This window comes from Corythoichthys intestinalis, chromosome 15, assembly GCF_030265065.1.
Source record: "Corythoichthys intestinalis isolate RoL2023-P3 chromosome 15, ASM3026506v1, whole genome shotgun sequence".
Classification (NCBI taxonomy): Eukaryota; Metazoa; Chordata; class Actinopteri; order Syngnathiformes; family Syngnathidae; genus Corythoichthys; species Corythoichthys intestinalis.
The window spans coordinates 22,193,410-22,219,791 of NC_080409.1; the positions used below are offsets into that span (position 1 = coordinate 22,193,410).

General features: G+C 37.8%; 1 protein-coding gene across 4 annotated transcripts in view; it reads left to right on the forward strand.

Moving 5' to 3' along the window:
* daam2 (dishevelled associated activator of morphogenesis 2) overlaps positions 1-26,382 on the forward strand; it is a 153,987-nt gene that overhangs the window by 85,251 nt on the left and 42,354 nt on the right. For all 4 annotated transcript variants that reach the window (XM_057859782.1, XM_057859786.1, XM_057859784.1 and 1 more), the window contains exons 4-11: positions 1,800-1,874; positions 6,606-6,700; positions 20,779-21,112; positions 22,830-22,940; positions 25,559-25,662; positions 25,768-25,834; positions 25,914-26,031; positions 26,143-26,281. In XM_057859782.1, coding sequence (XP_057715765.1) covers positions 1,800-1,874; positions 6,606-6,700; positions 20,779-21,112; positions 22,830-22,940; positions 25,559-25,662; positions 25,768-25,834; positions 25,914-26,031; positions 26,143-26,281 — 1,043 coding nt within the window. The remainder of the gene's footprint in view (positions 1-1,799; positions 1,875-6,605; positions 6,701-20,778; positions 21,113-22,829; positions 22,941-25,558; positions 25,663-25,767; positions 25,835-25,913; positions 26,032-26,142; positions 26,282-26,382) is intronic.

Consider the following 26,382-nt stretch of genomic DNA (forward strand, 5'->3'; position numbering starts at 1 on the left):
ACTCTTCAAAAACTTGGATCACCTCCCTTGCGCTCGATCTATCGCTTATATCGCTGTTTGAATCATTGTTTGAAGGGCTTTGTATGGCGGCCATATGTATGGAGCTGCCATCGCTGTTCCTGGTGTGACATATCACTTCCGGGTTCGTCCCCTTTCAGGCTCGAACTTTGGAAACGCGATTATTTTGTCAAATATACAACATATAAATTATTTTTTTCATGCTTTATTTGTTGGACAATGTTTAATTACTTTAATTGTGACCCTATTTGGCATGTTATGAAATTACTTCACGTTACTACTTTAAAGAAAAGCATTTGCAATTGTTACAAAAACATCACACAGTATTCATTAAAACGTCATGTTATGTTTTTGCATTATTTTGTCTTACTGTGTTGATTTTTTGAATTTTCAGCACATCATGCACAAACAATTTAAATATATTTTTTTGTAGTGCTGCAACGATTAATCGATTACTTGAGTATTCGATTAGAAAAAAATATTCAAATTAAATGTTGTTGCTTCGAGTTTCCGTTTAATGTGGCATTGTAATGGTTTATTTTGAAAGTGTTTGCATTTATTTTTATTGATTAGGGTGGATACACTGCCTTCTGGGCTGCCTCTTTTCACATGGCTGAATCCAGCTGCTCCCCGTTAAGACCAACATAAGCTCCGTTTTTGTTTAAGCTAATGTTTTTTTTAATGCATTCATAATTTAGTTTATAGGTATATTTAGCCTTTTTTTGTGGGAATATGTGCCTGAATCTTTTGTTAAGAGCATTGTAAAAAAAAAAAAAAAAACTTTGTAAGTTAGCCAATTGTTCTTTATTTTTTAATTTTTAATTTTTTTATGTTCCTTATCAGATTACTCGATTATTCGAACTAACTAGTCCACCAATTAATCGACTACCAAAATATTCGATGGCAGCAGCCCTAATTTTTTGTGCTAAATGTCTCAAATGAGACATAATAGGGATTTTGGATTTCTCAGATTTTATTGATGTGCAAAACCTGACAAGAATAACAGTGTTTCACCAATGCTTTTTACTATGTTAAACAAGAGCAGATGTGAATTAGGAACATGCTCTCTGGTTTTATCATGGCGTCCCAAAAGCTACAATTGGCCAGGACAAATTCAGCTCATACCGAGCTGTCTGAGAACCATTTAAAAAATGGTTTTGCCTGAGATGGTGAATGTGACCTAGATTTAATATAGCCTAGGTTGTTTTGTTCATTTTTGCTTCAGCAGATGAAGAAAAGAGACACCGCATCTCTCTACACATACTGGACTGTCTCAGGAAATTAGAATACACAATATTCTAATTTTTTGAGACAGTCCTGTGTATATATACAGGACTGTCTCAGGAAATTAGAATACACAATATTCTAATTTCCTGAGACAGTCAATATTCTAATTTCCTGAGACAGTCCTGTATATATACACAGGACTGTCTCAAAAAATTAGAATATTGTGTATTCTAATTTCCTGAGACAGTCCAGTATATGCTTGTGCCCGAGCATATTTATTATTATTGACTTTATTATATTTTCTATAATATTAATCTCACTAAGGAATTGGTTGCCTCCTTTAAGGTTTGAGCAACAACTAAGACTCTTACAATTTTAAAGAAAACTTTCAAATAAATAAAACATAACATAGGAGGCCTTCTGGTTCCATTAAATAGGTACTCACTTCTAGGTAAAACCTGATTTCGGACCTGATTTCAGACATTTATTTGACTTTTCAGTGCTTAAATGTACAGTATAAACATTTGACAGTTTGTTTTTGTGTCTCTGAATAGGAACAAGAGGACCCAAACAAGCTAGCTACAAGCTGGCCGGACTACTACATTGACCGAATCAACTCCATGGCTGCTGTAAGTCCATATCAATACACTTCCTGAATAAATGATAGTCTTGATAAATCTCAGCTGTGCCCCTGCATCCCCGATCTCCTCCTGATCCAAGTATGATCTTATTGTTTATTTTTCTTCTTTTTTTTTTTTCTTGGTCATGCCCCCTTCCTACATGACCAAATTCCTTCAGTGCGACCCCACCATTCTCCCACACTGTGATGACAAACAGGCCAGTTTTACAAGCAACAAGTCAGTGGGAATAGCTGTCGGAGATGTGAGGGAAGCCAAGATGGAACTGCTCATTAGTTCTAGCCGTGATTTTTTTTGGCTGCCAGTGAAAACAACAAGTCAGCCATGCTTGCTGTATTATTTTAAGCATCACTGCTGCGATAGTTATTGTGTCTCATTGTATATTAGGCCACTGACCAAATCACCCCATGTACCCATCAACTAGAGACCCATACATAGATTAACTGATTAGAAAAAAATATTCGGGCAATTTTGAACTTATTGACTGCCAATCCGTTTTGACTGGGAGGGAGCGAATGAACAGTCTAGCGCTGTCAATGGCACTGAAAGTTTAAACTAACTGGACATCAGTCATTGCCAAAGAGTTGGCAAAGATGCCAGAATTACAGACTTGGGGAAAAATGGCTTTAAAACAAAACAAAAATAGCATTAATAAGTAAAACTAACCACAAGGACAGACATTAAGTTCTCACCTCATTTTGAACAAGGAGTTACTTGTTCAAAATTTATGGTAACTCCCTCGCCTGTGCCATTTTCTCCCTTCCGCAGTCTATTTTTTCATTCACTACCGTTATTTCCTCCTCCACAGTACTCCTTACAGCATCTTGTCAAGAGAGTGTTTAAATAATTTGGAGTTGATTTGTTCGGCAATGACTTCACGTCTTGGCTCATGTTAGAGCTCACTAGGGAGAACTCCTTGCACAGTAGCAGAGTTACTGGATGAGCTCATTTTTGCTTCAAGTCCCGGCAAGATTACCGAACGACACAGTATTTTGGTGTCCATTCATGAAACCACGTCACATCTCGGAAATCCGTGATTCGAATATTTTTGTCGTGACTTTGAGAAGGCTTTCAGGGGCCCTGCTGTGTCAAAGTTGGTACGTTTAGCATCAGGACTGTCGTGAAAGTTGGAAAATGTCTTTTCATGTTAAAAATAGCCTGAATCAGCAAGTGCTTGTTTTCACCTTTATGTTAAAACTTTCCCAGAGCTTCCACTTAAAGACTATGAGAATTAAAAAAAAAAAAAAAAAAAAAAAAAGCTTTTACATCGTACTGCAATCCACCGGAATATGACTGTCTGAGCTATGTTCAGGGATTATTACTCACATGGTCATCAAATTTAGTGGAAGGGTCCATTTTAGGCAGTGGAAGAGCGAGTTTATATTTTTTAATCGATTGATCTGAAAATGAAAATGCACTCAAAATTGCTAAAAAAAAAAAAAAAAAAGGGGGGGGGGGGCGCACTGGCCACCAACCCAAATGATACAAGACTCATGCAGACATCCCATATTTGATCCTCATTCAGGTATATAGTTCAACTATTCATAAAGGAAAGCGCAAGATGGGACACCTACCAGAGAACTTAACTTCAGAGACTCTTTTACCACCAGATTAAACTGGTTTGGTTTGCACTAGTGTTATCTATAGCCTGAACCAGCCAGTGCTTTTTCTTCACCGTATGCACGTAATTGTGTAGTTTTAGTTCTAGTGTACTTTCAAGGGATCCACGGATGGAAAGATTTGTAGTTCTTAAAAGATAAACGTTACTATGAGTTAAATAATTTGATATTGAAACCTCTCTTGATGATTTTGTTTTTATACAATTTGTAAAATTAGTTTAACTAGTAGTTCGACTCAATAAAACACAAAATAGTAAGTACTCGCCGCTTATAACTAGGGTTGGGCGTCGTTAGAAATTGAACGATTCAGGTTCCAATTCTGACTCCACGTTTCGATTCTGGTCCCGAACGATTCTCGATTCCGATTCTTTTAAGAGGCATGGTGAAAAAATTGCAAATTGCAACTGTCTTAACTTCTTGATGATTTTTTTAAGTTATAAGAACCTCGCACAGATCTATTTTTAACTTGTATATAAATATCAGTCTTTGAACTTGAATGTGATTTTAGTATCTTTCCACAGGACTGCACTTTCGCAAAGATGTGTATTTTTCAAAAGGCCATGGAGAAAACATTTACACATATTCTATTGCCATTCATGTACCTTAGCTGGGAGCTACGACGAAGCATTAGTATAAATTCTTCCATTGATTATACTTTGAAGATCTTTTAATACTTTTGATTTTAACTGAGGCGGCAACACACTATGTAAAGTATGTAGCTGCTTGTATAGGCTATATAGACCTGAGAAGTCGACTGCTTTAAGATGGCGGCTGTTAACTAACACCGGCGAGTCTGTCATTTCGCATCTAGTTCTCTATAGATGTGCTAATGCCGCCGAGTCTGTCATTTCGCAACTAGTTCTATATACATGTGATATCTACCGTAGCCCAACATAATAATACGACTTATTCTCGTACTATTCCATCCGTCCATCCGTCCGTCTGTCCGTCCGTCCGTCCGTCCGTCCATCCATCCATCATCTATTGCTAAATCCGGGGTCGGGTGGCGGGGACAGAAGAAGACTGACGTAATTTATTATTTTACTTACGTTGTTCTGACGCCGCAGCATGTCAAATACGCGGCACTCAGCTTTGCACTTGGCACTTGCCTGTCAAGCCCTAAGTGTTTAATCATCTTGGTCGTGCAGCCACCTTTACATGATATATTTGTGTTGCAAATGTTACACTGAGCTGACTGGCCATTTTTTTTTGTAAAGTTGACTTTTGAGCGCCGCCGCACTGTGTACATGGTTGTAATCAAGTTGCAATGCACAAACACACGCTTCTTGTGGCTTCTCCTTCGTGGTTTTCGGCAGAAATTTTTTTCCGCTCAGTGATCAGGTCATCGAAACCGTTCAATTTTAACATTTTGAACGGTTCCTGGAGCATTGGAGTGTTAGAACCGGATCCCATTGATGCCCGATACCCAACCCTTCTTATAACCGATGTACGCATGTGTTGGACGTCTCGCCGCGTAGAAGGAATTGGAGTAACCCGGTAGTGTTCGTCTAGTGATAGTGACAATCTACATCATCACCCCGAGCCTCCATTGTGCGCACAAAACATGGCGCCCTCAGTAGGTCAAAACATGTACTAAATATTATAGATTTTTAGATCAATGGCAATATTTCATGTGCTTCTAATAACATATTTTAGTAAAAGAGAACAATTGTGGCGTATTACAGCCTATAAGTCTTCAAGTCCGAGGTTCCATTTAAATGGCTTACCCAATTGAAAAGAGATGAACTTGGTCGGCAACAGAAGCAGCGGGTATCTCTTGATTTCAAAATTAATTACTTTAATGCTAAGTGATCTTTTTTTTTTTTTTTTTTTTTTTTACACTAGCGAAGTACAAGCATCAATCAACACAGTGTTGTTGAATTACGGTACATACAAATTGTGTCTGAGAGTCAAACATTAAAATAATTGATATACCATATTTTTACCCTCATAGGGCTTCTTGGTTGTTGTGAACATTTCATCTGTCACCCAAAAAGGCTCTTCAACTAACACATGTAATTTCTGTTAATTTGAAAATAATTACTGTGAATCTGTAGACTTTGTAAGCACATTTTTTTTTACACATGCAGGATTTAATTTAAGAATTTGATTAATTGAACTATTTAATAACTGTTTAATTAAATTGTTTAATTAGTTATCAGGCATCAATGCTTAAGGGCATCTGTCTGGCTTAAACGGGGGGCAACTAAAATCTCATTCAAGGGAATACCCTATGCTGATGTACCAGCATGTTTTAATAATCTCCCCATGTGCAGACTGGACCCAGGTTATAATGCTCTTACAAATAACAGATGTAGAAATGTTTGGCAAGACTGCACAGGATGAACTTGCATGCAGTTCGTCTGCCCGACATTTGTGTGTCCAACTTCCCCTTGACTCACAAAGTTTTCCTTGCCAAAGCTTCTTGGCTTAGAGTCTTTCAACCATCTGGATGGAGGGCGAAGTCGACACAACGGTTGTTTTGACTGAGCTGTTTCACGATTAAACATTCACACATTGGACATACAAGCAGAGTCAAAGTAGTCAAACATGTGGAGGTTCCTCAGATAGGCAGCTATTGTTAGTTCATTTGTCCTTTCTCGGTGTGGAATATTTAAACAGACCTTACATCTAGACGTCCTGTTTAAGTGTTATGTTTAAGAAAATGGAAACCTCTTTTAAATATATATCTCTTCAGTCAAATTAATAGGCAGCCACTGTGACTTATTGGTAAAACAATCTTGAACCCTTGCACTTACTATGGAACTTCAGTGGAAAAAGACTGGATGTTAAACTGAAGAACGTGTGCTCCTGGTAGATTTTAGCACAGAAGTATTTTTGATATTATGGCATGCAATGGTGATGTTCCATTGCAATGTCTTTACACTACCACGTGTGTGTGGTGTGGTGTGTGGTGTGCGATTTTCATTGGGGTGCTGAGGGGGATTTTTATGGTCTTTTGGCATTTTGATTTCAGCGAGTCATCTGTGATTTAAACATCTTGCAAAAAGAAGCTTTGTTTATATGTGCTGATCCTAATAAAGACATGTTGTAAATGATTCACCAGATCTTAATCAGCTTTTTTCCCCAATTTTCTCACCAGATGCAAACCCTGTTTGCCTTTGATGAGGAAGAAATGGAAATGAGGAACAAGGTGGTGGAAGATCTGAAGACAGCACTTCGGACTCAGCCAATGAGGTAACCTGTGAACATATTGTTTTAAGAAATAACATCTCGTTTAATCAAAACAGTTTTACTTTTGTTAATAATTCTTTGTATTCAAAATAACGATTGCCAATGATATGTCAGAATGGATTATTACTAAATTGGCTGTTAGTAGGTTGAAATTATCACAGTGATCCACTGTGTCTAACTATGATCTTCGTCAGCTGCTGTTCGGCCACAATTATAAGCAATTCTGGATACTGACCCAACCAATGATACAAACCGCCTTCCTTTTTCCCATCAGCAGCTGCTCACTCGCTGTCTTTCAACTTGTGCCAGTTGTATGATGCATTGGTCTGGACCCAAGCTGTGTGTTGTTTTTTTCTCTAAGGGAGCCATGATGTGACAAACCTCATGTGTAGAGTGACAAATACTCAGAGCAGACTTTATGTCTGTGTCTCCTCAGTTAGGTATGTCTACGTGGTGGTTATAGGCCAAAATCGTGCATTCAGACTGACTGACTTTACATCTGTGAGTATCCAAAGAAACCTTGATGCAAATTAGATTTACTATTACACCATTCATAGTCTTTCGAAGATATATTTACAAATTACAAATGATTTAAGACTGACAAGGACTCGTATGACTTCAATTTTTTTTTTTTAAGTTAACCCTACCGTAAGTTAAATGAACCTCAACTAATCGCTAATAAAGTCATTGAGCTTTTTTTATGGGAGGGAAGGGCTTGGATGCTAACAAAATTCAAGGCATGGGCCCCAACCCTGCTTTACAATAATCTAATTTTCACTAACACTGGACAGCTCATGCACAGATTTTACTCAGAACAGCAAGTAAAGCAACTGAGATGTTGAATTACAGAACATAGACATTACTTGGAATAGCTGTTACATGATGATGTTTCCAACCAAAAGAAAATGAATTCCTCTTGCACTGTATTCTTGCCGTTGGTACAACCAGGTAATGTTTGCATAAATTGGGTAAACAAGAAAACCTGTTCTGTATTGTTGGAATTTGTAATGTTTTCGGTGTGATTGAATAATTCCTCCACTCTCCTTCCATTTGACAGACTAATTTTATCCAGCACACTTATTTAGTTTGCTGCAAGTGGCCCTGAATACCCTCAAGAATACTCAAGAAGCGCTCAAACATTTGATTTGTAGACATAAAGTTCCAAACAATATTGTGGCGTAGAAAAGAGCACAAAAAAATAAACACTTGTCTTTACAACCCCTTTACAACTTTTCATTGCAGGGAATAGGAAAAATGTAACGTGTTCTGTACTATTGCTTGTTTAGGACTTAGGAGAACAAAACTCTGTTTTCCATTTGTACTACAATACAACTCAATCGATCGATTTTTAAAGTGCGTTACCTTATTTGGGTCATGGGTGAGCTAGAACCAAGTTAACATTGGGGGGTGGGCTGCATACCATAGGTTGATATTGCTTATGACAGTTTGTCAAATGTGACGGGACCTTAGCTTCATAAAGACACCTTGTGTCACTTTCATGGCTGTGTCTCAGTGTGTCTTTGCACTCTTTTAATTCATGGCCGTGTTGGGTCACTGCCGGGATTGGCTGTGGTCCCTCCTTCCCTCTGGCGCTTCGGAGAGGCAGCTGCTGTGTGGCGTGACAAGGCTCTCCTGTGCCCTCAGACCTGTTTTTGCTTGGTCACAGACCAAAAACAAATGGTGGGCATGCAGGAACCAGGTGGCAGCGACAGAAGCAACATTGCTAGTTTAAAACTTAACAGTTGGATGAAAGCATGTCAGCGTTTTTTAGAAAATTTCATCATTATTGCATGGTGGAACTCATTGGTTGCCATTATAATTGATAATTGTCCAATCATGTGGCTCTTTTCAGTACAGAATTATGTAATTTTAAAGATGCGACCGAAAATTCGGTGCCGAAAACCGTCGGCCGCATTTTCAGTTTTTGGTGAAAAGACCGAAAGTTTACCACCGAAAAGTGTGAAGAACCGTAGTCCTCTTGTGATGACATCGGTGTTGTTTTTGGCAGCCATTTAAATTTTTGTCTAAGTGTCTTAGTCTTTTGGACGAAAATACTTATTAGTCTTAGTCATATTTTAGTTATTTCAAAATGTGTTCGTCTTTGTCTAGTTTAAGTCAACGAAAACTCAGACAAATTTCGTCTAGTTTTAGTCGACAATTCTCAAGATGTTTTCGTCTATAAACTTCAAAAGTTTTAGTCCAGGAGTAAATTAATAAATGAATAAAAGGGAAGACTATTAAGATGCGCGCTCACTACACGTACGATACTAAAATATCACACATTGTGAACTTATGACAGAAACTATGGCAAATTTTCGTCTTGTTCTCGTCTTGTCAGACGACAACTGGCAACCATCTCGTTATGTTTTAGTCTCCCAAGACACATATTTAGCTCGTCATTGTGACATCATCGTCATGACAAAAATTGTTGACGAAATATTTCTGTTGACGAAATCAACACTGAATGACGTAATGAAAACGTGATGAAAAGCAACGCTAATGGCTCACTGCCAAAATTTATGCGGTTTGGAAATATTTTGAGGTATCAAAAAAATATATACATGATTAAATGAAGGAAAGTAAAATAAATTTGTTTCATTGACGCTATAAGCTCGTTCTAAAGTTGCTTTCCATTGTTGTACCATTTCAATACAGTGCATTTGAATCCGTGCGTGAGTAGTTTGGAGTTTAATCAAGCGAACAGTATAAAAATAGTATTTAAATGCATACATGTGCATTTGCTGTGGTTTAGTACAATACTTGTACATGGCACGACTTCTTCCTCTTTTTGTCACATTTTTTTCTGTGACTCCCTCACCCGCTCTGCCGTTTAATCCGGCCGGGAACTACTTTGCTCGGCTTTGTCACAGCTAGAATTCGGCCCACTGACCTGGCTCTCGCTCGATTCCACGGTTCCACCTGTTGCACAAGAAAACACCTCATTTAGTCTTATTTTAAGGAGCAGGAGAGATTGTAATAACCTAGTAAAGAGCTTTACTAGTTTCGGCGAGAACAAAATAGTTTTTTGTTGTTGTTGTGAGCTACAAAGGTATATTCCACCAAACGTATATCGAGATCTCATTTAGCTCAACAAATGGAGGCTCTAACATTTTTCTAGTGTCCCAAACTTCCAAGAAAGTGGATTTGTACAGGTTTCTTAGGCCATGACATGTGTCTATGTCCACCGAACAGAATGCTGTGACGATGCTAGCGCTCACTGCCGCCGGGAACGGACCCTCAAGTGGGAAGGGGCGGATCTAGAAAAATATTGGTGGCGAGAGGGGTGCAGGAATTTTTTGAGCGGAGGCAAATATTTCACGATGGTTTAATACTAGGGGTGCACGATATCCATTTTTTAAAACTGATACCGATATCGATAAATTCCTGTTCCTCAAAGCAGATACCGATACAATAACCGATAATTATATATATAATTTTTAAATGTATATTCACCTGAGTTTTTGAACACCTGTAGGTAAAAAAATACTAGTGGTGGATTTGAATATTGTGCTTTGTCAGCACATAAAACATTCGGTGCAACAGGAAAGGAGACTTTTGTGGTCTTGGTCCATGAAACAACTTTCTTAATCTGGCAATTATAGGACAGCAAAGCTATCAATAACCACGAGGCCTCTCAAGAACTTGTAAACATAACACTGCAAACATTTGCTAATTGCCATAGTAAAGTTTATCACTTAGTGATGGAAAAATATGGCCTCTAGAACAGTAACAAAACTTTGCATACTGGCAAAACAGGAGTTGAAACAAACGCACACATCCCAATCCACCGACACCGTGCCAAAATTAATATTAATAGGCCCGATAATATACAGTATATTGTTATTGGATTTGTTGGGATGACGTCATAATTCCTAATATCGGACCGATAATTAACGGACCGATAATTATCGTTCATCTCTATTTAATACATTATCGACTCTTTGATACATCTCACATTTAACCCAATCAGCTCCAATTTACCTAAAGAAATAAAAAATACAATTACCCTAATTTTCGCACTATAAGGCGCACCTGACTATAAGCCGCAGCCCACCAAATTTGGCACGAAAATGGCATTTGTTCATAGATAAGCCGCACTGGACTATAAGCCGCAGCTGTCCTCACTGTATCATGGGATATTTACACCAAAACATATTAACCGGTACAACCTTATTTGACAGCGGCATCATACGACCGACTGTCATAAGACCAAATGAACCATCATTAAACTTTGAACTAATTAGTGCAAAGCTTTATTGCTTCAAGAAGCTTCATTTGGCCACCACTGCTCCCTTGGGGGAGACGGTCAACCTCTGCTGCCACCTGCTGTTGACTGTTGTCATCCAACATGCCTCTTAGCATGCATTGCAGCACTACAGATGTAAATAAAAATCAAAAATCATGTTCTGTGCTAAATATTTCTTCAGTTACTGTTCCAATTGTTTCATCAATTGCTAGTTATGGTATTTGCTAACACTTTATTTGACACTGGTGCCATAAGGCTGTTATTACACAATCATAATTATGACATGTCTCTGTCCTGAGCATTCATGAATGCATATAACAGATGTCATTAAGTGTTATCCGGCAAATGATCTCACTTTTGAATGGATGCAAAAGATCCAAGATGGACCAAAATTGAGTTAGTGACATAATTTGCCAAATGACACTTAATGACATAAGCATTCAGTAATGTCCATGATAGTGTCATGTCATAATTTTGATGATCTTATGACAGTCTTATGACACAGCTGTCAAATAAATTGTTACCTAAAAAAATCAACAAATAAGCCGCACTGGACTATAAGCCAGAGGTATCAAAATGAAGGAAAAAAGTAGCGGCTTATAGTCTGAAAATTACGGTAGTTTTTATGTGTATGACAATTTTGTTGATAAAACATCATTTTTATTAATGAAGAAAACTTTTTTAACTAAACGGAATTACAGTCAATTGTGCTTAATTGATATAGTATTGATCCACATCGACTAATTGTTACACCCCCTGTGGATCCACCCCTGCCCATGAGGTTTCAGAATCGGCAACTTTCAAGCTAAATTTCTCGAGCTTCCGGGGTCGGTTCCGGTTTTTCAGCCAGGTGTTTCCAATATTCCGTTTAAGCCAAGAATTTTGCTTTTGGTAAAACCCTATATAATTTACATTAGTTTATCACTAATAGACAGCCATCCATTTGAACTGGCAGGATGACAGCAAATGAACAAAGTTCAAATGGATTGATGCCTATGGCAGTCAGTGTTAACCAAAGAGTTAACTGCAACCAGAATTCGTACCTAAAGCGCACTGTCAATTTTGGGGGGGAAAAAATAAGGATTTTAAGTATGCATTTTAATGTAACAAAATACGGTGCCTTGTGCTTGTGTGCTGGTGGGGATTTAAAAATATATATATATTTAACTCTCCAAACTGTACCTGAACTTTACTGCTAGTGCTGGGTGCAATGTGGAATTAGGTTACGTGGCTTTCAAAGTTTGACATTCCTCACTGTAGTTTCTCCTGCCAAATAACGTCAATAGGATGTGAAATGAAGCTTTTGTAGAAGTTACGACGGCCATATTTTTCCAGAACACACTGCACGCCCGGCTTTTTCTGGCAAAGCATCACAAAGAGACCTGTGCACGTTTCCAATACAACTTCTTCTCCAAGCTTCTTTAGAGTGATTGGGTCAATATTGCTTTAGAGTGTTAACTGCTACTTTGAATGGTTCCACTTATTAGAGAGTGGATCATTAATCAACTTTCACATGTTGCATTACTAAATGCACAGTACATTAGTTATGGAGGAAAGGACCACATTTTTCTTGAGACTTAAATTGAGTGATCGTTTTGGCTGAGGGGAGGTTTTCCTCACCTCAGTCACACAATTAACACAAGGTTAGGCGTTAAAAGATCATAGCACCCAGCATTAGGCAAAACCGGTTAAAATAAACAAAAGTTCACCTTTATAATAATAGGTTTTGACTTCTAGAGTATTGTGTATTGCATTAGGTACATTGACACTTTTAAATATTTTTGTACTCAATGAGTTAAAAGTAGAATTTCTTAGCATATCTAGAGGATAATGAGATGGATCAACACTTTGCATTTTGTATTGGCATGATTAGACATGGAGGTGTGCCCAATGTAGTGGCCGGTTAGGGTATGTCGGAATAATTAAACCAACACATTCTTTTTTTCTCATCTAAAATAAATAAAATGGATTGCGATATGCACTGTGATATACTGTAATGTAGATAATTCTGTCAGCACTGGCATTTTTCATTATGATAAGCCCATGCCATTTGCAAATTCTTGGCACAATTTGACATGCTACGATTAGGGCATTTAGACATTTAGCCATATAGGCTGTTGTGAGAATTAAACATTTTTCATGTGGGAGTACACGCGTGCCTCCTTGTACTATATACTTTATACATACTATATCCACAGGGAGCAGTCAAAGTGACAAGCAGAGCCATGTGGCCAACATGCAAAAACAAAGTAATCAATCTGGCCTCGAACAAAACAAGGATGGGAGTAATGTTCTGGAGATGTTTTGCCGCATCTGGCATAGGGTATCTTGAGTTTTTGCAGGACACAATCAAATCCGTAGTCATTCAAGTTGTTCTTAGTGAAATGTGCAGCCTAATGTTTTGTCTCAGTTGCATGTCATTGGATCCACAATAAGATAATGGCACAAAAAACACAGCAAAAACACACAAGAATGTTGAAGAAAAAACATATGACTGTTTTGGTGATCTTCGATGAGCCATAATCCGAATACTATTGAACATCTGTGGAAGACACTAGCAGTCGAATGAAGGCCCCGACAAGCCTAAGGGAGCCGGAGCAGTTGCTCACTGGAAGTGGGCAAAAATGCTCCATAACAGGTCTTATTAAGAGTTGTGCAACAAAACAACATGTTAAGGCTACCATCATTTTTTATTGAGGGAAATGTTACTAATGTAATGAATTTATTCCCTTGATGTACAAAGGCAGTGCCGATTTAAGGTCATTTTTTTCGGCTGCCAAGTTCTTGCAACTTGGTTATCGTTGTTTCTCATCTTTATGAGGACACTAACTAAAATTGCTACTCCTCTGTTATTCATGGAGAGACTAGAGTAATATTATATTTGAGGCATGTATGTATACGCATCGATCCTCGGAGCCCGATTTAAAATTTTCAATGTCTCAGAGATGATTAATTACATTAATTAATTTCGACTTAAAATTGTTACTCCTCGGTTATTCATGGACAGATCAAAATAACATTGGGCAAGTACAGTATATTCTTTGCCTGCTGGTCCCGAGTTGGCCAGTGGAGCGCATGCGCGTTCTTCGGTGATGCTTTTTATGTCTCTGAGCTAATGATACATTTGGGGGAGCAAGATAGGCAGTCACAGTTGATTTTTAACATGATATTCATTACTTTTATCTTTTTAAAATGAACTTACGGGTTTTCTTCCTTTAACTATTTGCCGTGTATATTTGCCTACAACGGTAAGAAATATTTGTCTACATCAAAGTGAAATCACTTTTTTTTTTTTTTTATTATTATACTTATATATACAGTATACGTATATACAGCATATATAGGTAGATCCCGGGTTAAGAATGAGTTCCATTCCTACACTGGCGATGTAACCCGAATTTCCACGCAAGTCAGAATCACAGTATTGGCCCAAATATTAGACGGCCCTGATTATAAGACGGCCCCCTCTTTTTAAAGACTCAAATTTGAAAAAAGACTTTTTGAACACCAAATTAATTTTTATACAGAAAATAATTACAGTACATCTGAAACAAATGATCATAACAATATATTTGAGCGAAAAAGCATGTTATTTTGTCTCATTCAAATCTTAATATCTGAATATTTAAATATGTAAACTAAAGTGCAGTCACATTCGTAAATGAATGGCTTCTGGTTTTTGAAATGTAAATAAACCCATCTATTGTGATAAAACAAGAAAATTGCAATAACTGCATTAACCATCAAAGTGAAGTCTGACTGTAACTGTAGTCTTGAAACAAATCTGAATAAGGAAAAACATTGCAATAAAATAATGCAAACTTGTTAAACTTGAGAGTAGCTGAGATCTGTCATGACAGAAAATCGCTTCAATGATATCTGGCGCCATCTTGTGTCGTGAATGGGTATAATGTCTAGACCACGAATATAAGACGACATCCACTTTTTCAGTCTTATTTCAATGCAAAAAAACACCGTCTTATATTCGGGCCAATACGGTAATACTTAAAGTACACCTGAATACCCCCTAAATCTAAAAAAAAAAAAAAAAAACTATTCAAAAACAAGTAGTATATGTCTTTGTACTGTCCTTGCCAAGACGTTGGAAGTCCTAGCTAAATAGCGAGCTAAGCTGTATTCTTTCCTCTCTCTCTCTCTCTCTCTCTCTCTCTCTCTCTCTCTCTCTCTCTCTCTCGTTCTCTCTCTCGTTCTCTCTCTCTCTCTCTCTCTCTCTCTCTCTCGTTCTCTCTCTCGTTCTCTCTCACTCTGCTGCACAACTTCTTTGTTGGAGGAAATGCGCTCTTCCTTGTGTGTGTGAGCACATGCGCTCTTACGTGCGGAAGTACTAGCGGCTGTACGCAAAATAACAAAAGTCAACATTATAATCAAATATGCATTTCACCAAAGGGCAGAACAGTCATATTAATAAAACAAAATTAAAAAAATAAGATACTGTAAGGCACAATAAGGTACCCTTTACGTGACTTAAAAAAGAAAAAAACCGACTGGAGACAAAATGGCAGGTGAGACTCTGACGTCGTCAAGTCGAAATCACATAAGTCGTTTATGTCGTAACCCGGGGACTACCCGTGTATACAGTATATATAAACTACTGGACCTCTGTCTGCAAAACCCAATGGAGTTGTGAGTGTCAGGAAACGGGCAGGCAGGTGGTGTGTGGACCTAAATGCAGGGAAAGGCATGAGGCAGATTAACGGTGCGAAAATGATTTGATTACAGCAAGCAAAAAACAAAGTACCAACAAATAATGACGAGATCCCAAAAAACACAGCAGCAAACAAAACTCAGGTTACTAACAAAAGGCTGGGTATCAAAAACTTACTGAGGGGATCACGAGGGCTTGGAGAAAACTGGCGAGAACAGGTTTGGACATTGACAATGACGCAACAAGGAGTGAAAAGAAACTGGGAGCTTATATACACACACAGACAACGGGTAACGACAACGAGGAACAGGTGAGCGCAGGAGGATGCAGGTTGGAGGATACACTAGGAGAAGGCACAACAGGTGAAATCAGTGGGCAATCACAGGGACAAGTCACACTAAGAGAAAACCAACACAAAACCTAACAGTGAGGGATGGATTCATGAAAAAAAACAAATAAACAAAAAACATTCTGTTTCATTTTAGGAACAAGTGGGTCTGGAAAGTGTTTCTCATTCCACTGAAATTTGAACTGATCTTTTTAGTGCTTTATGATCATTTCCTCAAGATAAAATGAAAATTAAATTACCTTTGATCGTTATCGGGCGTGCCACAAAGTACACCAGTGTGCTTCCCTGTCCCTTTTGATTTGTGTCATTAAAATCCAAATTATATTACTCTCTCTTTATCTTTCCTGTGAATGTGTGTGTATGCATGTGTGCGTCATTAGCCTGGCCCCGGTAGTGTTTATCCCTGCCCGAGTGCATATTGTATGGAGCAGTTGCTTCTTTGTCTTGAAGACAATCCCTGTGGGTTTTCAAGTATGCAGTGGTTGTTGCCTTCCAAAAGAAGAGAAAATTACTGGCCCGTAAGCCACTTGACTGAACGTAAATGTGAAGAAGGCGAATGGCGTCAGTGAAAGTTGGCTGCTATAGAAGAGAACAGGGAATCGCTGCTCTATAATGTTGAATGTTATAATGATGCAATGGATTGCTCACGCATCATTTACTCACCCTTAAGTGTATGTGTTAAGATGCATAGGATGTCTAGTTGCACTTGAACTGCATCAGTCACCCACTGCTCCCCATATGTTCTTCACTGGCTGCTCAGCTTCAGTTTTTCACCGATATAAGTTATTTTTCTCTGAGGTGGTCTTACAATTTTTGGATTGGAGTATGGATTATCCACTTCTTGGCCTTTTCACTGGCCAAACACTTGTCACTGGTTCTCTGGAAGATGATGCAGAATATGTTCCACCTGGTGGCTGCAATAGCGTGTCTGATATAGTGCATTTATTTATAGATCTGGAGAATGCTGCTCCTGCGGGAGGAACGCAAGAAGCACTTTTGTTTGCCGAAAGATTGTGTGCCAAATTGTATTGTCAAATGGTTTCGTTTCTTTCAGGAATTTATTGGTCACGCCAGGTAAAGTGTGTGTATTAGATGGGAATCTGGAACTGATTGTGTTTAAGTAAAATAACATCTGGCCTCAATGGAGGCACAATATTCATTTCCATGTTTTGTGGGTTTTCCATGCCTATAAAAAGTCCAAATGTGAAAGAGTTGGTCTGGGTCGTTCTGATGGTGTCAAAACAAAGCATCAGCTACAAATCTTCCCTATCTCCACTTTTACTTTCCAAATGTGTGTCCTCTTTTTCACCCCTTTTCAATCCCATTTGAAATAATTCATCATGGTCATGAGGCATTTGACAATGTAGGAAGTTCATTTGGTGCCAACACTGGCATCATTCCATGTTAACGCTTCCTGTCATTCAGCTAGTGACTTAGAGATGTTAATAGGCGGTTGTGCTTCGACTCCAGCTAATGATGCATGTCTCTTAAAATTCTTGGAGTGTAAAAGGTTGACCTCAAAAGGCTATTCAACTCTGATGAAATGTATAGAATTATTCCTTTTTGGAGTAGGTATTGATGTGCTAATGTGACTTTCTTTAGTCCAAACACAATGTCTGGTTTTAGGCACTTTGTTAATATTCTTGGTGAGATTCAGTCATTTGCTGCCATCACTATTATTAATATTAATGCATGATAGTTGGATGCGGGTCTTACATATTTCTGTTCTATGGTCATGAAAGAAAAGAAAAAGGATATTCACCTTAAGGAACTAACCAAGTGTTGTTTTTCATCATTTCAAATGTACTATATGCCTTTTTGACAGAACACTGCATAGTTGCCAAGAAGCAACCTCCCATGATGCGCCTAAATCACAAATAGTAAATAATAAAAAGAAATGCAGAAATAAAAGTCTAGACTTGGCATTAAGATCTTGTTGTCATAGAAACAAAACCTATTTAGAGAAGCCGATGGCTTGGCAGTCTGAACATCACATATTGTGTTGGCAATCGACACATCGGCAAACTTCAAGTTTTATTTTTACAATCGGGGTCATAAAAACTTAAACACAACTCACATCTTCTTAAATTTAAAGACCAGAACGATATATTTCAACTGTAGGCTTCATTTGAAGGTATTTACTTCCAAATCAGGTGAGCAGTGTTGGAAGTACAACCGTTTGTATATACTGTACAGTGTGCGTCCAGCTTTCTATGGGACCAAAAGTAAAGAGAGAATCGATCAATCATGAATAAAAATATGACTTTATAATAGTGAGTAGCAAATCATTGGAGTCGACTATAACCAGAAGTCTGAAATGTATAGACGTTACTCAATGCAGACTTTCATTCCATGCTATTCTTAGCTAGGCCTTCAGTTTTTACTTGCTCCTAGCGCATTTTCTATTGAGTTTTATCTTCAGCCAGTGAAATGCATGCCCAATTTGATTTAGCTCAGGTGACTGTCTTTGCCTTTGTACAACAGAGTTTTAGTATTTCCAATAGCAGTACATTGGTACCTCCACTTACGACATTAATTGGTCCTGAAAGTAGTCTCGCAACCCGAAAATTCCGTAAAAAGAGACGAATTTTCCACGTAAATGCCCTAATTCATTCCAAGCACTACTGACACACCACATTAAATTTTAAAATTGGGGTAAAACTGGAATAAAGCAACAGCCATACACATTATAATATACATACATATGCAGTGTATATATATACGCGCGGTAATTAATTTTTTAAATTAATTAAAATATTTGACGCAATTAATGCACATTTCCCGCTCAGACAGTATTCTGCCTTTTGGTAAGTTTTACAGCAAGGCTTTTTGTGCTGTCTAACAGCGAACTCTTGTAGTCACTTTGCGACATGGTTTATTGTTGTCTTGCCAGTTCAATATGGCTGCAGGACGTCTCGGGCTGACGCCTACGTTGTAATGTGGTGCTTATATGATCCTTGGACAAGATTTGTCCGTAAGTATGGTTGTTGTAAATAATGCACATATTATGTTAGTAAGCGAAATGTTATATTTTTTGTATGAGACGCTTTTTGTTTATGTTTTGTGAACTTGTATAGCGTGCTAAGCTAACGTTGTTGCTAATGCAATGCTTGTGTACTTTTTTTTGTAGTTTTACGACGGTCTAAAGAGGACAATGGTTTGAGGCCATTTTATTAATAAATCAGATGAAAATGAAAGAAGTCTGATTATTATGGCGTCGTTCACTAGCTGTCTAGCTTTGGAAAAAGTAGACGCTTCGGAGTGAGGACAGCATAGACAGATTTAAATGACAGTAGAGTGAAATGCCCACAACAGTCCTTATGTACCGTATGTTGAATGTATATATCCATCTTGTGTCTTATCTTTCCATTCCAACAATTTATTTTACAGAATAGATATATAATTTACAGAAAAATATGGCATATTTTATAAATGGTTTGAATTGCGATTAATTGCGATTAATTACGATTAATTAGTTTTTAAGCTGTAATTAACTCGATTAAAAAAATGTAATCGTTTGACAGCCCTAATATATATATATATGTGTGTGTATACATATATCTCGAGTGAGGCAATGTCACCTTTCATGAGATCGATCGTGCCTATCTCACTCTTTGTGACACAAAAACGAGGAAAACAATCCTATAATGTGCTACTAATGTAATAAACCCGTCTGCAGGCTTCTTCAGACAAAAACACCAGGAGCGATGTGCTTATTTGGCTTTCACGTCAACCCGATATATCAACAATACCTCCGTCGCGCCTGTGCATGCCATCATACTGCGACACTCAAATGGAAACGTCAACGTAGGAGAGCTGACTCCAGTCCCAATACAGAGGCATGATGGGAAAGATTATGACCAATTTAAAAAAAAGTTGCATCAACAGCTTCAAATTTACAATGATGACCTAAGATCTCAAGAATTATTAGTGCTACCAAACCAATGAAGGCAGCAATTTTTCTTATGATTATACACACACAGCAAGAACAGTACATTATTTTCAAATAATTAAAGCGACCAGGATGTCATGACAAAATGTAAACAAGTGAGAGTTTAGGAGGATGCTCGCCATGCTAATGCTAATGCCAATGCTACGCTAACGTTGCGAGTTACATTTAGAGTTTAAGGATCACTCAGTAAACGCCTTAAAAGGCTAAAGCAACATTGAATATTCTCTCATGCAAGATAAAAATAAATCTTACAATATTTACAAAATAGGCAAACCTGAAGCTTCCTGTTGCAGCCTGCCTTCAAGAAGCTGCAAGGTCCTTCCGGGGTCCCACTGTTAGTCAGCTGCGGCCAGAGTTGCCCACACAGATGGCTGATCAAAATCCTTCTTTATTGGATGTTGAGAAAAAGTCCATATATCGGCCTGATATATTGGCCGACCGATTTATCGGTGTTGTGTATTACCTTTGCCGTTTGTAACCTGAAAATTTTCCAATATTTTCCCTTTTAAACATGTCGTAACCTGTAAATTACGTTTGTAGAGACGTATGTAAGTAGAGGTACCACTGATTTTTATCCGTAAAGGCTACTGATGAAATTCAAGTCGTTAATAAGCTTGAGTATATGTCCCTCGTTTGGTGTCGCTTTATGTGTCTACAAATCACAGGGGAGACATTACTCTTCAGCATTATATTACAGCCATGCATGGATTATGTTAGCCAGGTTCTTCTATCATGATTTTTATGTGGTTTTGACCTTAAATGAATGAATAAAGATTATGTATAATTGCTGTATTGTAAATCAGCACCAGATTATATATAGCTTGATACTACGTTAGTATTTTAACATTTTTGCCCTTACCCTTTTTAGGTTTGTGACGCGCTTCATCGAGCTGGACGGTCTGACCTGCCTTCTCAACTTCCTGCGTAGCATGGACTACGAGACATCGGAAAGCCGCGTCCACACTTCTGTGATCGGGTGCATCAAAGCTCTAATGAATAATTCTCAGGGTCGAGCGCACGTGCTCGCTCACCCGCAGAGCATCAACACCATCTCACAGAGCCTGCGAACAGAGAACGTAAAGACCAAAGTGGCCGTACTGGAGATTCTTGGGGCGGTGTGCCTCGTCCCCGACGGACACAAAAAAGTGTTGCAGGCCATGGCTCACTACCAAAAATACGCTGCAGAAAGGACTCGTTTTCAGGTGGAAAATTCTTACAATTGTCCCATACTTTTTAACTGTCTGTGTGTTCACACATAATGGTGTGCCTGGGGTTGACTAGACAGAGTGATCTGCTAGATAAATCAAGTTGAGATCATATTGATGAGTTAGAGACAAGTGCTGGAGGCCCTCCAGACATTTTGACCTCAGGGCAAGTCAACACACCTTGAGAACATAACAAAGCTGAGTGATAACATCTAGAGTTATGCAGGTCAGGAATATTTAGAGCTTCAACAAGCCACATTTTACTCATTGCCACTGGGTGTGTGTCAAACCATGCCGCATTGGGCTAAGTTAAGCACGAGAGGAACACGTAATCCACTGCTGATAGACTTGAGATGTTTTTCTACGTTACAATCACTCCTCAGAAATTTGTCTTTTTGTTTTTATGTTGTTTTTTTAATCTGAGACTATAAGAAATTAGGGCCATTTTAGGCACCCCACGATTCGATTCGATTATGATTCAGGGAGCTACGATTCGATTTTCGAACGATGATCACGGTATTGACGATTATCGCGGTTATCACTATTTATCAAATTTATGTCCATTATTCATTTAAAATATCCTTATTATTCAACAGGAACGATGGAAACATGCCCATACAACAAAAAGCTGCCCTTAAGCTGCTTTTTTATTTATTTATTTTTTTACAAAAAGTGCAAAAACATTAACCATTTTAAAGGTAGTACATATTTCTCTCAACAATACAATAACATTTACACTGGTGGAATGAATTCCACATTTTCTTGAGACAAAGTATCTTTAGAAATAAGACTTCTTTTAACCAATATACTTTGTTTTCACAGTGTTACCTCCCTTGTGTAACTCTTGGAGTGACAGGTGGAAATCACAACTGCTCTTGATCACTTTTAACTTGTGGGGTTTATTGCCGAGCACAGAAAAAAACAATACCACCACACACACTTATTACAGCGCGCGCACTTTCTTCTCTCCCTGCCCGCCCACGCGCACACACACGCCTGTCGTCTCCCAGGCAGCACTTGCAACAACAGCATTCTGTACTGTATTGCATGTTTGTCGTGTTACCGCTGTACTTAATCATGGATAGAATCATTACACGTTCTGCATATGAATTACACGTTAGCGAATTAGCTAATTAGCTTAGCGCTCGGCGCTAACTATTATCATATCAAAAACAACAACAATAAAGGCTAAACAGTACAAGAGGGTTTTTTGTGTACTCACCTCTTATAGACGTTAGCAACACACTCGGGACATTTTTCAATTGAAATGCATTAAAACTACTGCTGGACATTGAAAGACAAGGAGCAACGAACTATCTCTCTTCCCCTCTCGCTCTAAAAAATAAATTGCGCACCAAAGCGTGAACGCTGGGTCACGTTGTGCGTGCGTCCGTTAACGGTGTCTGGGCGGCAAATGTGTCTTGAATTTCGTTCCGCTACGAGCTGTCACAAAATAATGAGTAAAAATCATCGTTTTTGAACCTTTATGAATCGTAATCGAATCGTCACTTGCCGAATCGTGATGCATGTAATAATCGATTTTTTGCACACTGCTCCATAGGAAATAATAATGAACTTTGTTATCTGATCCTGCCATTGTTATTTTAACAACTTGGGTGTGTGATTTATGAAGATATCAATCATGCCTGGGACTTTGTTCTTGTTTATCTTTTATTAAGGGACATTGCTGACAAACTTTTACATCTGTTTATAGACACTGCTGAATGAGCTGGACAGGAGTACAGGACGCTACAGAGACGAGGTCAATTTGAAGACTGCTATTATGTCCTTCATCAATGCTGTGCTCAACGCTGGAGCAGGAGAGGTGAGATCAAACACATACTTCTTAATCGGACCAGACTCAACAATTTGGTCAATATGGTTTTAAAATTTGCAAACGATTAAAGATAATGAGCATTTTTTAGCTGTTGAAATGAAAGAAGCCAAAAAAACTATTTTTTAATGAGATTGCTTCCTTTTTATGATAATAATTGCTTGTGTTCTGATCCCATCTGGAGTGCACATACTTCCTCAATCAATGACAAATTGATCTATGTAGTCCTCTGGCGCTAGCATTTATCTCCCTGAAATGCACTCCCTGTCCACTTAAAAAAAAAAAGTTATTTGCTTATTTTTACTTGACGTCTAATCCTCACCGTACAGACTGATATACGAGTAGGTTTCGAGACCTGTGGGCAGTTCTTGCATTTATTTGAGGCAAAGGTGCCGTGCTCACTGTAAATCCCACTTCAGGCAAATACCTTCCAGCATATTTGGAGTCAAACACGTTTTTCCTTTTACAGGCCTTTTGAAGTTTAACAGATCATTCGTGTTAATTCTGAGAAAATATGATGCAATGCTTGGTGATGCTTTACTCGGCAATAAGCCTGACTTTCAGTGCTGATTGGGTACGTAATGATAATAATAATAATTATGTAGCCCAGAGGTATATTTTTTTACATAAACCAAAGACGGGTGCTACAATAATAATCAGTGTTGGAATGATTAATCGATTAACTTAATTAAGCATGTAATTTGATTAGACAAAAGCTTCTACTCAAAATTTCGAGAATTTGTTTAATTAGAGTGGCTTTGGAATGGTTTGTTTTGAAAGTGTTTCCATTTAGTTTTATTGATTGGGGTGGCTACACTGCCCTCTAGTGGCAACAATAAATATGAAATAACACCTCTAATATGGCTGGATCCAGCTGCTCCCTGTTAAGACCAACATAAGGTTGTTTTTGTAAGTTTTTGTTTGAGCTAATATACATTCGTAATTTATTTTAGAGGTATATTTAGCAGTTTTTTGAGGGAATGTGTTTGAACGATTTGTTAAGACCATTGGGAAAAAAAAAGAAATTTAGCATTTTATAGCATTTAAGCTTGCAGACTTTTGCTGTTTAAGTTAGCCAATTGTTCTTTTATTGTACTTTGATCATCATTTATTAATTTTTTTATACCGTTTGAAGTTAAGATCAGGTATTAAAAAAAAAAAAAAAATTAAATGCATTTATTGGTCTTGTGAAATGAAAGTGCAATTATGCATAGTTTGAAAAACACTCGGGAATTTTATTTTGTATTTGCATTTAATGTTCCTTTGAAAGTGCAATCTCAGCAAGCCTTTGGTTTTAAATCTCCTAAAATGTATTCTGCAACTAATTAAATGTTCCTAATCCAATTACCGTAATTTCCCGAATATAGCGCACACTTTTCCCCCCAAAATGTACTTGTAAAATCATGGGTGCGCATTATACACGGGTACAGGGACGGAGACAGAAAAAATTCATTGTGATTCATGTTCCAGTGTAAGTTTGGACCGGTACAATATTACCTAATACAAATGACAGTGATATAATAATCAACTTTCATGCTGTAAATAATTGTTTTCATAATGTTTTTCACATCTAATAAAATTTAAATTTTGTTTTGTACTATTCGTCTATTATTTACTGGTACATTTTTCTTACCTTGTCGTCGCAATATGCTGGCACACGGCAATGTTGTCTTGAACAGAACGTATACGGCTATCCATTTCGTATAAATGTTGATCGTGTAGCGAGCTAGGACAGGAGCCTGAGGAGGAGTGTCGAACCACGGAGCCAAGCCGCGTTGTTTTATTTACATTTAAACTCACAAAGTAAAAACACACGTCTTGCACGCAACTCGCGGGACAACTCCTTATTTTGTGAAAATTATGATCGTATACTGTATTTGTATATTATTATATATATTTATTATATACTGTGAGCAATTTTACCACAGAAAATTAATATTCTATTTCAAAGAAAAAAAATTGACAAAAGAATTTTAAAAATGCTGCAACTGCTTGCTTTATAAAAGTTCGAGACACGAGACTCATATTTATCGGTGCGAAAATTAGGGTGCGCTTTATACACGGGTACAAGAATTTTCCCTAGATTTTATAGGTAAATTTGGGGTGCACGTTGTACACGGGTGCGCATTATGTTCGGGAAGTTACGGTACTCGATTGTTCGAACAAGTTTATTAATATTATATAGATTAATCGATTACTTAAATAATCGAATAGCTGCAGCTAATAATAATAATGTATAGGTATATAATGCATTTTATCTTTTGCGAATTCTACCTAATTCTTTTCTGGCCATTTCGTCAAGATGTTTTTGATTATTATCAAATTTAAAGGAGAAAAAAAATGTGATTAAATGTGATAATTCTAAATGGATTTCAAATTTTTTTTGCAGTTTTTCGCATGGGGTCTGCTCCTGAAATTTGACACTGCCCAAGTCCTTTTTTCATCTACTTATGCCTGTGTGACCAATACATTTGCTGATTTGAAAAAAAAAATCTTTTCAGCATTGTGCTCTGAAAATAAATGAGTTCTTCATGAATAGTTCAAATTGTTTGAACATTTTTTGTTTTCGACAGTTGTTAACATTGCATCCCAAAATCTGCTCTCTGCAGGACAACCTTGAGTTCCGGCTCCACCTAAGGTATGAATTCCTTATGTTGGGCATTCAGCCGGTCATTGACAAACTTCGAGAGCATGAAAACGCCACTCTGGATCGGTGAGTTACAGCCAAGCATGACAAAAAGCAAAAAAACAGGTATATTTTGGTGAAAGCTGAAGCTAGAACAATTCTCACATTTTTTTTCTTTTAATTTGACTTCAGGCATTTGGACTTTTTTGAGATGGTTCGCAATGAGGATGACTCTGAATTGGCCAAAAGGTTTGACATGGTAAGTGTAGTGATGTAGAGTGGTGTTGTTGTGTTGAGTTTTGATCTTTTTAAAATAAAAGAGTTACTATTCTCAACAGACCCATGTAGACACCAAAAGTGCCAGTGCTATGTTTGAGCTGGTTAAAAAGAAGCTGAGCCACTCTGACGCCTATCCACACCTCCTCTCCATCCTTCAGCACTGCCTGCAGATGCCATGCAAGTTGTTTTACTAGTACACTAAAATATAAAAAATCCAAAATTTCATAACGTTCTTGCAGTAAACAATTCTATAATTAAAATTGTGCCTTCAACTACCTTCACATTCAGATAAGCGTGGTGGGAGCAGCATGCATCACTGGCAGCTCCTTGATAGGATACTTCAGCAGATTGTCCTGCAGGATGACAAGGGGGAGGACCCTGACCTTTCCCCTCTGGACAACTTCAATGTTAAAAACATCATTCGCATGTAAGTGAAAGATTTTGTCTTTATCACAGCAGCAGCATTACATGCCAGACAATCCTTTAAAAAGGACAGAGAGACTAACTCCTAAGGAAAGTGAAGAGAAG